Source organism: Pocillopora verrucosa, chromosome 2 (genome assembly GCF_036669915.1).
Source record: "Pocillopora verrucosa isolate sample1 chromosome 2, ASM3666991v2, whole genome shotgun sequence".
Classification (NCBI taxonomy): domain Eukaryota; kingdom Metazoa; phylum Cnidaria; class Anthozoa; order Scleractinia; family Pocilloporidae; genus Pocillopora; species Pocillopora verrucosa.
In genome coordinates, this window is record NC_089313.1 from 3698959 (window position 1) to 3713157 (window position 14199).

General features: G+C 38.6%; 1 protein-coding gene across 1 annotated transcript in view; it reads left to right on the forward strand.

The window, feature by feature from the left end:
* Positions 1 to 7751: 7751 nt before the first annotated feature.
* Positions 7752 to 14199, forward strand: part of LOC131773267 (probable ATP-dependent RNA helicase DDX60) — a 30975-nt gene continuing 24527 nt past the window's right edge. The window contains exons 1-5 of the mRNA XM_059089255.2: positions 7752 to 7939; positions 11304 to 11467; positions 12384 to 12491; positions 12791 to 12911; positions 13556 to 13725. Coding sequence (XP_058945238.2) covers positions 11305 to 11467; positions 12384 to 12491; positions 12791 to 12911; positions 13556 to 13725 — 562 coding nt within the window. The 5' untranslated portion in view covers positions 7752 to 7939; position 11304. The remainder of the gene's footprint in view (positions 7940 to 11303; positions 11468 to 12383; positions 12492 to 12790; positions 12912 to 13555; positions 13726 to 14199) is intronic.

A 14199-nucleotide genomic window follows, 5' to 3' on the forward strand; every position in this document is an offset into this window, starting at 1 on the left:
AAAAATTGTTGTGTAAGGAAACTAAATTCTGTTCCACCACTTAAGTAGTGTGATGATTATTTTCCCGAAAATCCAGGCGACAATGAAGGATGCAGAATATGCAACATTATTTGCTATAGGTTCGTTTGGAGGAGGGAATATTTAGCTCGGCAAAAGATGATTTGATACAAGTCAGATAACCTTCATTTATAGTTAGTGTCCCTAGCTCTTTTGCTAATTGTTCTTCATTCTTCTCGTCAATTAGCTTTTCTTCCTCATCTTCTAGTTGGAATTCTTCTTCTCTTTCTTCTTCTTCCTCTTCTTCACTACCAGCTACAGCAGAAACCACAAAATTAGATTTCTACGCAAGTTAAATTATCGAAAAACAGTTTGTGTGCAAGGAATGAAACCGCGCGAACCGTATTATTTCGTTTTTACTATTAGATTGATATCTGTAGGAGGAGAGTCAACCACATGTAGGTAAAGTCTGTAATAGAGCCTAGTACCCCATCTAGCCGGAGCTTATCCCGATTTCCATGAAGCTACTAGGAGTATTACTACTCCGCCCTTGGATGGGATGCCAGTCGATCGCAAGGTTACCCCCCAACATTTCATCAGGCTTCCCTGACAATTCGCCAGCACCCATTTTTACTCCTGGGTGGAGAGAGGCGCTAGGAGGGGAAAATAAGCGTCTTCTTGCCTAAGAACACAACATATTGACCCGGCAAGGACTCGCACCTGGACCACAACACCCGATGACCAGGGCACTGACTTTTTGGTCCACTTCATCTCCCACAACCACAAGAAGAGAAACCGCATTTTAGCTGACCATAGTATAAAGACGAACCCCGCGCTTTCAAAAACAGATGTTTGATGCATTGTTAGGGTAAAAATGTTTAGAGAAAATGAGTTGAGAAACACACAGTGCTGGTATTTTATTGTAAAAAAAAAAACCAATAACACACACACAAAAAGAGATTAAAGAAAAAACAAAGATTAACCCGAAAGATAAACGTTTTCAAAGCAATTACCTGAGATGCTACGTTTATTCGACCGGTGGTTTGACAGAAAGCTGAAACGTTATGTTACTACCCACAACATTTATTAAAAGAAAGAGACTGCTTCTCCATTCGATTAACGGCACTTTACAGACCTTTACAGGCCCGTAAAGAGCCACCTGGAAACTCAGTTTGACAATCACTTGCATACATTAAAACCACTACAGAGAAAAATCTCTTAATTCTCTTACGAAGGTTCAGAGCATAGTCATCCTCACTAAACTCCTCCCTGAAATCGTCACTGTCAGTTTCGTCGAATTTTGAGTAATAATCTTCACCTCCATCGGCCATTCTGCATGAAAAAATCATATATGTAGGTTATTCCGCTAAATTAGTAACTGCTCCGAGCATTTGTGGAACTTAGCCAATGTCAGTACGGTACGTATCACTGCCTCTCTTCCTCTTAAAGGCAAACTTCGAAACCTGGGGGCGAGGGAGAGTATTTGGGTAGACTTTTTTTGGTGGCATGCGCCGTTGGTCTTTCAGAACGCAAGCCCCATTTAAGTCTATCATTGGGCCAATGATAGACCAACAACTTAGTCACTGTTGGTAATAGGGTAACAACTTTTTAACCGCTAATCTTCCCATTTTTAAATCCCTTATTACTAGTAACTGTGTTGAAAATGCAAACCCATTGAAGTCAATCCAGCCGTGCAACCTTCATCCAGTGGCACTTCCCCACGAGCCTATAGATAGGAGGAACTCCCCCCTCCCCCTAAAGGCATAATAGCTTAAAAAGGCATAAAAACGAGTGCCACACATCGACCGGCACATCGGCTCTGGTTGTCAGATTAACATAAACATACTAAATCTTCGCCTCCATTGATAACACACATGCTTGTTTGTGATTTTTTTTATGAGGTTTTCGAAATAACTTGAGGCAAAATGTTTCAGTGTTTTCGAAAAAAGTCGAAATACTCTCAATTTTCTAAAACTGTTTGTTTCGAGCCAAAGTTAGAAATTCCTGAAAAAAAAACTCTAAAATAAAAAAAAAAACTCCTACGGGGAGTAAGGGGTGACAGCCAGCATTATTTTAGACTGATGTTTGAATTTTCACAGACTACTTGAAATAAGAAGTGGTACCTCTTTAAATGCTAATATATAAAAACTAGTGCTTTCCAACGACACGTTGCCAATAACTTTTTTTCGCATTCTATAGATGTTAAGAAAACGATTGCAAGGAGACAATGAATCCAACATTTAAAGTTCACGTGACTTCGCTTAGATGAGCCCCAACTAAGAGAAAAATGGGGCAAAGTTTGTTCACTAGGCTTTACAAAACTTACTTTTCTGACTCTTAGAGGTACTAATTTCCAAATCAATGTGCTGAGTTTTGAAGATTAAAGATATATCTACAATTTGTACGTAAAATGAAGGACATTTACGAAGTAGAAGAGGGGTTTGCAATGGCGTGAAATGCTTGTTGATTTTGAAATTTTCGGCGAAATTTAAGCATGTCATAATTTGGCAGAAAGTTGGGGGCAAACGGCCATAGCACGCTTTAGCATTTTCAAGAACTAAGTCTAGAGAAGAGAGAATAAGTAAGTTATATATGGGTCACTAGGTTGTTGCCCAGCCGGCAAGACGAAATATGTTTAAGAAATATAGCGAATCCAGTGTTAACGTACCGGGTGGGTTAGATAAGAGCAGTTTTCAGGTAATTCAATGCAAAAGAGGGAAAACTCAGCGCAAAGAAGTAACAAAGCAGACTAAACGATGCTTTGAACTGTATCGCCAGACTTTGAACTTTTTTGCGCCTTCAAGATGAGAAAATATCATCGTATATTATTCCTTTGATCGCAAGCGGTTGTTTTGACCGAACGCACAATGTCACCCGCAGGATTTTAATAAATAATTTTTTCAGTTCATACACGCGCTTTGCTTCTGCATAATTATGATAAGCTATCTCAGTCATATTTTTTATGTATATTATTAATATGTAATCACATGGTTTTTCTCGTGCAATTTGAAATAAATAAGCACTTGTAAATTTTTTCAGTCTTTTAAAAAATCTATCGTGCTTATTTATTCCAAATTGGACTCGAAATCATGTGACTACCTATGCGAGGGTTGAAATAAAGAACTCGTCAATATTTTTGTAGAGGAGTAGGGAAGATACATTATCAAGAGGAAAGGATATTATTTCAAAGAGGGCTCCTTGCCTATCTGGACTTTGCCCTCTGTGTGTGTGAAAAGTCTAAATGCGAGAGAATTGCGTGAAAAATTCACTATCAGAAGCATTTAGTAACATGTGATTTTTTTCCGTGGAGTTGAGCAATGTGGTTAGAATACGTGATCAAATGCAATACTTTTACATGGAAATGACACGAGATGAAGCGAAGTCTAATTTGGCTGGAATACAATTCAAGCACGTGAAAGGCTGCCTAATATTCATTTTAGTGCAGTGATTGGGTATGTTTTGATTGGACTTAGGACGTTTTCATGGCAGGTGCAAATGTAAGCTGTTTGGCGCGTAAAGAGCGGAGAAAAAACACGTTTTAACTTAAAAATAATACAAATGATGCGAACCTTTCATATCACGATAAATCTCGACCTTAATCAACGAGGCTCTCGCGAGGGCCACAAACCTTTGTAATTAAGCAATTTTCATAAAATTTCAAACTCGAGCCGTGACGAACAAGAACGAGCAGCATAAGCAAGGAGCAGTTCACAACATCCTCCCTTTGAACTGGTTCCTCTTTCCATTTCTTCAACGCGCACAGGATATAACACGTGGCCGGTAATTCATATTCAAAATTAAAAGCAAAAGTGTTTCAGATTATCTTGTAACACTCAGTTTTCTCCTTTTTCACTAAACATTCTTATAAGAAAATAGAGAAAGCAGGGACAAAGCACTTTAGATCAATATCATACTTATACTTTGTTTTTGTCTGCAATCATACGGGCCTAATGTGTTGTTGCATGCCCACTTTACTGAAAGACCTATACGAAGACCTCATGCCTCATATATATAATAAGTTTTTCCTAGCTAATACAAAATTGCAATGTTACTGATGGGGCACAAGTGGGTGAGACAAAAATCCACCCAGTTTTATGAATTATTTCAGAGCTTACCTTAGAACGACGTTTCGTCAACGACGGAACTTTGAATGTCGTCCCTAAGAACCTGTAAAATTTGTAAAATTTTACAAGGCTGAAGATACTTTGATGAGTTGTTCAGTAGGCGACTTAACACGAACGGTGTCCGACAGGATAAAAGGGTCAAATGCAAATACGGGTGGTTTACTCGTTATTAATATTTCAAACGTTTGATTTCTGAGAAATTATGCTACGCAACTTCCGGTTTTTAGATCACGCTGAACATTGTGTTACGCCGCAAGATCACGCGAGGGATAGTATTTTCCCAATAGGCCAGTCTATTTCAGATTTCCCTGGGTGTGTGTCATAAAATAGCTAAAGCGATTTTTTTAAAATTTAAATAAACATAAGATCAAGTGACAAATTCCATAATATTTCGAAGGTAATCCCTCTGAAAGGCTATTTCATTCTAAAAGTTAACTTGGAAAGGATTTCATTTTCAGTGAGCCCCCTTTGGCGATTTAGTTATTCTCTGCTAGCTAAACTTAGCTTCTACATCCCCCTATACAACGTTACCTCTTTAGAACGTTGGTGTGCAACCACCACATCAGTATTCTTCAGTGTTTAAGTTGAGCCAGGACAGTCCGTCATTTATCAAAAATTAAACTACATAGTAAGTTGAGTAAAGAAGCGGAGAAAGAACACTTCTTAACTTTAAAATTATGCAAATGATGCGAACCTTTCATGTCCCGATATATCTCAACCTTAATCGACAGGGCTCTCTCGAAGGCCACAAATCATTGCAATTAGGCAATCTCTCATTCTAAATTTCGTAAAATTTCAAACTCGAGCCGCGACGAACAAGAACGAGCAGCATGTGGTTTACTCGTTACTTTACGTAGGACAGAAAAAAGCAAAGAAGACGATCATTTATTCTAAAATCTGTCTAGGAGTTGGATGTCAGCTTGATGTCATTTTCCACTGATGGGCTGATATATATTCAATTACGCTGTTGACTCATCTAAACCTATATTGTTTCAAAAGAAGTAAAATGATGTCTCAAAGAATTCGTATTTTGATTTGTCGCCTTAAATTTTTTCTCTGACCGGAAACACCTGCCAAGTTTAATATTATTTAATAAGCAAGGAGTGGTTCACAACATCTTTCACTCGAAGCATGTGTTTGTGACAACTGGTTCCTCTCTCTATTTCTACAGTGCGCAAAGGACATAACACGTGGCCGTTAATTTATATTCAAAATCAAAAGGAAACGGGTTTCAGATTATCTCGCAACGCTCAGTTTTCTCGGTTCTCACTAAGAATTCTTGTAAAAAATAGAGAAAGCAGGGACACAGCACTTTAATTTAGGTCGAGAGCCTTTTCATAACTTGTTTTTGTCTGCGATCATATAGCCTAGTGTGTTGTTGCAGACCCACTTTTTCTTAAAGATTATATGAAGCCAAGACCTCATACATCATACTGGGTTGTCTTTTTTTCTACAATGTAATAGTTTTTCTCATTTTATACAAACTTGCAATGTTACTGATGGAACACGAGTGGCTGAGACAAAAAAATCCACTTAATTTTATGAATCATTTCAAAGCTTATCTTAAAACGACGTTTCGTCGACGATGGAGCGTTGAATTTGTCATTAAGAACCTGTTAAACTTGCAAAGTTTGGAAAGACTGAAGATACTTTGATGAGTTCTTCAGAAAGCGAGTCAACATGAATAGTGTCCGTCAGGATAAAACGGTCAAATGCAAATAGTTAATTCAGGGAAATTATGCTGGTCAACTTCCGGTTTTTAGATCACGCCGAACATTGTGTCCCGCAATGCCATAGCGTTGGCGCTACGGCTCAAGATGAGAACATAGGCATGCGTAGTATATTCTTAATAAAGAGCGAATCTTAAAGTCTGTACACTAATTATCCTCAATAAACTTACTTAACTTCAAACTGTATCTTAGCTCCCCACTGACACAAACTCACAATTTTCTCCAATCTCCCCGGTGGCTTTCTCTCGGTATAGCGTTCCAAACAGTCGGTCACTCGCGACAACAGCAAGTAACTACTATTACACGACTGAGTCCTCAAAGAAATTTACAAAGTATTCCAGAAAATACCAGAAGCTTACAACACAACTATTTTGGTAACAATAATATACATGAAGAAATTACTTAGTTCTGATTGGTTCAGATAAATGCAGTTTTCAATGCAGAAGAGGTTCAATTCAGTGCAAAGAAGTAACAAACCAGAAATTCTGATTGGTCAATAATCAAAGAAACTCACAAATATCTATTACCCCCAACCTTTCACCTCTTACCCCTCTCTGTACCTCCTGCGCGTGCTTCTGCATAATTATGATAAGTTATCTCGTGCTTTTTCATGTATATTATTAATACATAATCACATGATTTTTCGAGTTCAATTTGGAATAAATAAGAATGCTTAAAATTTTTCAAAGACCACAAATTACACTCGCCCTACAGGCTCGTGCAATTTTGTTAGTCTTTGCAAAAATTTACGCACGCTTCTTTATTCCAAATTGAACTCGAAATCATGTGATTACCTGTACTAAATTTGTGACCTATTGCAGTGTTCAAAAAAGTTCCACGGTATGCGTGTCAGCAGGACTAAGCATTCTCGAAATTTGTTGGTGTTTATCTTTACAGGTATTATCCTTTCCAAACTGTGGAAAAATCATTGGAAAATAGTTTTTTTTGCATGGCTATTATACTTCTGTATACCATGAATGAATAATTTGTAAAATCTACAACTTTTCCCTAGTCAAAAAATATTTCCCTATATTTAACAGAACATCACTTTCAGTACTTAATAATACTGGTATTTATTTAACAAAACATAATTTTTAGTACTTAATAATACTGGTATGTAGCTATATATCTAACTTGTCCAAACTTTTTCCTTTAACCGAAATTGTCCAAAATTTGCCCTATTGCTGAAAGGGCATCCCAAGCAAGGAAGGTTTGGTTGACTCAGTGTTTCAGCCTTTCTGAATCAGAACTAGTGTGAAAGCTTTTCAATACCTCGTGTTATTACCTATACTAATAAATTAGTCCTTTTGTTACACAGAGTAATCATCTTATGGTTGTACGTGACATGAATTTTGATAATTACTAAGCGTGTAAGGGGAGATATGAGGTGACGAGTGACGAAGGGGGAGGGGGGTTATCACCTAAATATTGAAGAAAGAAGGGAGGTAACTTGCTATTTACATGGCCTGGAGGGAGGGGAAGAGCTTATAGAATTTTGATCCCTCCAACATATTTTTGTCTTCCCCCCTCCTCTACATAAATAATGGCCGGTCCCTTATTTCATATCTTAGCTTGAGAAACAGGCTGTTGAGGTTTAGTCAAAGGTGACTACGACCGCTTAATAGAAGAGACCGCTTTATAAAGGTGAAAAATAGTGAAAATTAGAAACATTTCAGGACTTTGACGGCCAACCACTTTATATAGGGTGATCGCTTTTAAATACGGCGCCACGTTATACAGTTTCGACTGCATAATTGTTCCTTTTCTTTTGATTTCGGAAATTTCAGAAGTCTTGCGTGACCATGCTTGGGGAGCGTGACACATTATTCACAAACAGGAAGTCAACCGAAATTCCCAGAAATCAACTCTTTCAATATAATATATTAAAATTCAAGGTTTTTGTTACTCTTTCAGTGAACGTCGTTCTCATGATCTCACTTTCTGGTTCAGTATCCAAAGATTCCTACTAAAATAATTCGACATTTTTCTGCGCGGTGAAAGAGTGAAAAAAAAGAAGCTCATTGTTTGCAAGTCACGAGGCTTTAAACGGGTGGTACACCTCCTGACTTCGACGAGGCTGCTTCTCAGGTAAGCTTTGTATATTTAGAGTAAATTATCAAGTTTTCCTACCCTCTCCCCGATTTCTGTTGGGATTTGGTGCTCGTGGCTGAAACCTACGATTGACCAAAGCTTAAAACATTTCACGCTTAATTAAGTCTCGTTTGAATATCTTTCAAGTTCCACATAAACTGGCGACATTAATATGGCCGGCGGCGTCGACTTAGTTTACAATCCCCGTTAAAAAAAGCACAAGTGCTCGTGAAATTTGGGGGAACAACTGATGTAAAGTAACGTTATCAGTTTGGATGAGATAATAAAGGTTATTGAAAATCAAAAAGTGGAGTGAGTTTGCCATTTGTAAACTGGACTTGTGTAATATTCTTTTAGTTTAAAAATGAAAACCGGTCATGTGTATCATGTTTACACGTGTCTGTGGTTGAAGTGCCCATAATACTTGCAAAATATTTAGCTTATCATATGTACAAACCAATTCTGATCGAAGAAATATTTCAAAAACCTTAAAACTCGGTTTTTTCGGGCCCTAAAGTGCTCTTATTTTGTCTTAATAGTGTCCCCTGGACTGCTAACGAATTAGCGGGTGATGACGTGGAAAACTGTGAAAACTCTACGTTCACACTTAGAAAATTTCCCACATCTCATGTAATTTTGAATCAGTTAGCGTTGAAATACTCTTGAAATAATGTTCGATAGCGATGTATACCTACCTTCAGCAAGCTCTACCGAGAGTTTTGATACATCGTACTCGAGTAGTAATGAAGAAATGGAGGTTGCGAGTACGGTTCAGCTCCACGAAGGAGAATCGGTGCATCAAACGAAGATTTCGACGAAGACTGACTAAGAAGGTTTCTCGTGTGCGGTGTTCAGGTCAATATTAGAACAAAAACTCCCGTTACTGAACGTTTAATTTTTTGCGTTTGTGTTTTGTTTTCCATGGCGAAATCTATGTTAAGAATGGGTAGCTGTGTTCGTTCTTGTTAACATAACATTTTACTCCTTCGCACTAAGTACGGCGAAGGTTCCTCTTGGTCAGTGCTCTACCGTTTCGTTGCTGTAGAATGATTCCCTTGGCAAACCACAGGCTAACTTTTGACTAAAGAATTCGCTGTATCACGAGGCACGATGATATTGTACCGAGAAGTCATCGGGCAGTTTCACTGCTAGTTGCTCCTTTCCTCAAAGATTGAAAAGGCTCGGTGAGGCTGTCGTCGTCGAGCCGGTCAAACGGAAAACGAAAAACGGAAAACGAGCAAGGTTGCCTGATTAAAGTTAACCGTAAATAGAGATTTTTATGGAGAAAAAACCTTTAATTTAAGTGTAGCATTGTCATATGACCCATTTCACTTAATGGCAAATAACTGGCTTCAGTATTGTAAATTAATATTTCGTATGCATCGACTTTCACACAGTGCTGGGATTCGCTACCATCTAATTCAATAATATTCTATGTTTCTTTATTTATCTCTTTGCAGTGCTGTTATCACATTGATGCTGTTGCTACTTTTACTTTCTGAAGGGCAGGGGGGAGGGGGAATTGATGGCTCGTGGGATGTATTTTCGGAAACTTAGGTTAGAAGAATACATGGCCCCTTCGAACTTGTGTTTATATCAGTATCCACCAGAGGTTTCGCTCTGTTCACGCAACAGGATATCGGTCAGTTCAGGAAAGGGGATGAACTCCGGCTACGGAATACGTTCATCCTATCTTCTAGATTTCTCCTTTCTCCACCATAGTTGCCGACGTGTCTTCACAGTTTTCTACGTCGCAACGATGTGACATGATCGTTTTGGCCGCGCGCTTGATGGGGACACTTTTTGGCCTCCAAATCGTACTTTCAATGCACAAAAAAATGGTCAAGGACAACTCGTTAGGCGCTTAGATCTATTATTTCTAATTTTTAATACATCTATCAACTAAACAAAGCAAAAAAAAATTTGTGTGACATGTACGACGACTCGTTTCTTGCCTTCCATCAGTTTCGAAGGACAAAGAAAATTGACATTACATCGGGCAAGATGCCTATTATCCTCGTTACATTCACTTGCAATAGCGAAAAAATTAGTCTAGGTAAGAGCATGATTTATGTTTTTTCTCAGAGGGCACGGTAACGAATTCTGCAATCTTATCGGTTCTTAGCGCGGTCATTATTTTCCTATCTCTGCCCACGCTTTCATGAGTCGCCGAGTACATCCCTAACTTCGTTGCCATTTTCCATAAATATATTTCTTTTTTCCGGCTGGGCAGTATTTTTAAGTGATGACGTGAGTCGCTACCTCAAGCCGATAAATAACTTATTAATCCTCTCTTTTCTCTGTCTCTCAAATCACTTTAATTGACAGAAAAATATTGGTTTTTAAATTAGCTCGTATAAGCAATAGTGTCATTAATTTGGTGGACAAGCGGCCTAAAAACTGTCTTTAATTAATTTTAATCCTTCACAAAGAGTACCCAGTAAGCAGTAAGTTAAAACGTGAGGTATTTGGTTACAATTGAATTAATCGATGGAACTTTCATCTATTTAAAATCTGAATTCTCTCAAACAATTTGTTCGTGGTGAAAGGGTGAGCGAGGTTTTCAGTTCTACTACTAATACGTTCTCGGTGAGTCTCTCCAGGTCCGTTCAATTTGGACATTTGTACCGTAAATTGCACAACAGAAAATGAGGAAATTCAATGATAGGAAGCCACATTAAATCCCCTTGTGTCTCGTTGAAGTGTCATTCGAATTTGGTTTTTGTGGAGGAAAGACCAGATTTACCGCACACGCTATTGCAGCAAATAAACGAGCAAGCTCTCACAACTTCAAAATAAAAAGCTTAAATTTACTTACAATTACTTTTGTTGCCATTTACTCACTGAACAGAGGTACAACTTCGTACATTAATTTATCATCGTTAAGAGTAAATAATACTTTCCGTAAGATCATTGACTGTTCTAGAATAAAACATTGTTATGACAGTCGTTGTCAAACTAGTTCCGTTGTTCTTTCAAAAGTGTAATGCGCTTTTTTTACGCGCTCTCTAATTGAGAGGTGTCAGATTATGACAGATAACAATGTTTCAAAGTTGGCTTGGAAACCTTCTAAAATCACCTTTATCATTACGTAAATGAAAATGTTTCGATGAAGCATCTCTCTTTCTAATTTGCATTACCTCTATTTGAACTACCATTTACTTTACTGGGGTAGGAGAGCCAAGGCGAATGCCGAGAAAAAAATTTACTCAAGTACTCTCCCTCGCCCCCTGGTTTCGAAGTTTGCCTTTGCGAGGAAGAAAGGCAGTAGTCTTACCGTACTGACATTGGCTAATTCCCACAAATGTTCGGAGCAGTTTCTAATTCACCTAAATAACCCAACTATTTGATTTTTATGCAGGATGGCTGATGGAGGCGAAGATTGTTATTCAACATCCGATTTGCACTTTGATGTTACGGTGGTTGACTCCAGTGATGGCGAAACTGACAGCGACGATGTCAGTGAGGAGTTTAGTGAGGAGTTTAGTGAGGAGTTTAGTGAGGATGACGATGTTGTGAACCTGTGTAAGATTATTAAGAAATTCAAGTTTCTCTGTGGTAGTTGTAATGTATACAAATGATTGTCAAACTGAGTTTCCCCGGTTGCTCCTTTACGGGCCTGTTGAGGTCTGCAGAGTGCCGGTGATCGAATGGAGATGCAGTCCAATTGTTGTCGGTTGGAACATGTAAGCTTTCTGTCAAACTACCGGTAGAACACAGTATTTCAAATGATTGTTTTGAAAACTTTTATCTTTCAGTTTAATCTTTTGTTTCTGTTTTTCTTAAATCTTTTTTTTTCACGATATTCATCTTTCTTTTAAATGAAATACCAGCACTATGTGTTTCGCAGCACATTATACTGAAACCCTAACATCACTAACAACATTTTTACTTCTAACAATGCATCAAACATCCTAACATGTTACTTCTGTTCTTGAAAGTGCGGTTCATCTCAATTCTAAGGTCAGCTAAAATGTGATTTCTCTTCATGTGGCTGTGGAAGTGGCCCAATGGTCAGTCCACTAGACTCCGTGTTTTGTGGTCCGGGTGCGCGACCAGGCCAGGTCAACGTATTTTGTTCAAAGGCCAAACCTTTACTCTCATAGCGCTTCTTTCCACCCAGGAGTAAAAATGGGTGCTGGCGAATTTTCAGGGAAGCCTGATGAAATGCTGGGGGTAACCTTGTGATGGACTGGCATACCATCCTGGGGGGAGTGCTGATACTCCTAGTAGCTTTATGGTAATCGGGATAAGCTCCGGCTGAATGGGGTACTAGGCTCGAGTGTAGACTTCACTTACATGTAGTTAACTGTCCCCCTAGAAATAAAAATCTAGTGGTAACAATGAAATAATACGGTTTGCGTGGTTTATTCCTTGCACACAAGCTGTTTTTTGATAATGCAACTTGCTTGGAAATCTAATTTTGTGGTTACTGCTGTAGCTGGCAGTGAAGAAGAAGAAGAATTCCAATTGGAAGATGAGGAAGAAGAGCTAATTGACGAGGAGGAGGAAGGACAATTTTCAAAAGAGCCAGGGAAGCTAGATAAAGGTTATCTGACTTGCATCAAATCATCTTTTGCCGAGCTAAATGTTCCCTTCTCCAAACCAACATGTAGCAAATAATGTTGTATATTCCGCATCCTTTATTGTCGCCCTGGTTTTCAGTTAAATAATCATCACGCTACGTAAGTGGTGGAACAGAGTTTAGCTTTCTCAAGAAACAATTTTTTGAACGATATCAGTGGAGAAACTGTCACTGTGGACCCCTAAAACAAACCTAAGAAAGTCCTCAGAAGGAATTATTTAACTATCGATAGGATTTCGTACTAGTCTATTTGATTGTTATAGGTGGAGGATCAGAAGAACCACATGAGGATGGTGTTGACAACGATGAAAAACCTCCACCCAACTTCTCCAAAATTATGCTTTTGGTTAGAAAAAGATTTTATGGTCGAGGAGTGGATACAAGGTTAGTATACAGATCAGACCGGGATTAGTCGGCTTATGTTGTAGAGTGCCGCACTACCGCGTGGGAGGTTGAAGGTTCAAGCCCCAAACCGGACCAACACTCAGGGTCTTAAAATAACCAAGGAAAATGTGCTACCTTTGCTATAACATCCGAAAATGGTTATATATTCTAGTCTCCTCGGTTAAGGACGATAAACCCATCTCCTGCATCGCTGTACTGGTTAGCAGGGGACGTTTAAGGACCCACGCACATCTCGCAACGAGTAGAGAACGTAGCTCCTGATATGTGTTTTGATCTTGTTATTGTTTATAAATTTGAAATATACCCCATAAGTATTTTCCTTATTGAAGGAGGTGGGGCAATAATAGAGAAAGAAGGAGTAGACGGAAATAGAATTATATAACGCGCGTGAAAATTGATAAAATGACGAATTTTTAATAAAGCATCACAAGTACCCAGGAATGGATCAGTCGTAAGTTTTTTCTTTATTCTGATTGTTAGAAATGTGGAGTTCGGGTGGCAACTGCACTCAGCGAACTAAAACCTCAAATCTACCTAATCTTGGAACAAGCATTTTATATTTCGAGAACGAAAAAATGTTTCCTTAAGAAAGAAGTGCTCAGTATCCCTTTTCTGCTCAACAGGTTTGTCAACATCCTGACTGACTTTGCAGACGCGGAGATTTTCCTGATCGACGGCGACTCCTTGCTGTTAGAAATTATTGGTGAAAAAAGCTTGGATTGGAATAACGGGGGGCAGTTTCTGCATCTTACATACTTAACAGAGCGATTTTTGCAAAAGTTCACAGAGAAAGGTTAGTGCAAAGATGGCTGAACGCATCCCACAGGGCAAATTCCATAGGAATGCACACTCAACTACATTTTGGTTTTTATAAAATGAAAGTTGAATTTAACGAATAGGCGCGGCGGGTGAATGAGATATTTTTGTTAATTCTCAGAAATTACAATCTTATGTTGAAGCCTCCGTTTATCTTCCTCTCGTTTCCTTTTTCACTTACAAGAAATTGCTCGCATAATTCTAAGTCCTATGAAGTTTTCGTCCTTGCGCTGGCATGTTGCTGTTCCGGAACAAACAAAAACAGCCCTGTTTAAGCTGCAATGACGTCATCGTTTCACGTTTTCACTAATGAGGATTGGAAATGTACTCGGGTCTCGTATCTTTTTTTCCCATGAGTTTTACGAGTGGTGTACTTTATGGCAAATTAATAAATACGATGAAAGGGTAAAAAGGTGACGTGGTCCCCTTGCCTGATGGCCTCAAGTTCCGT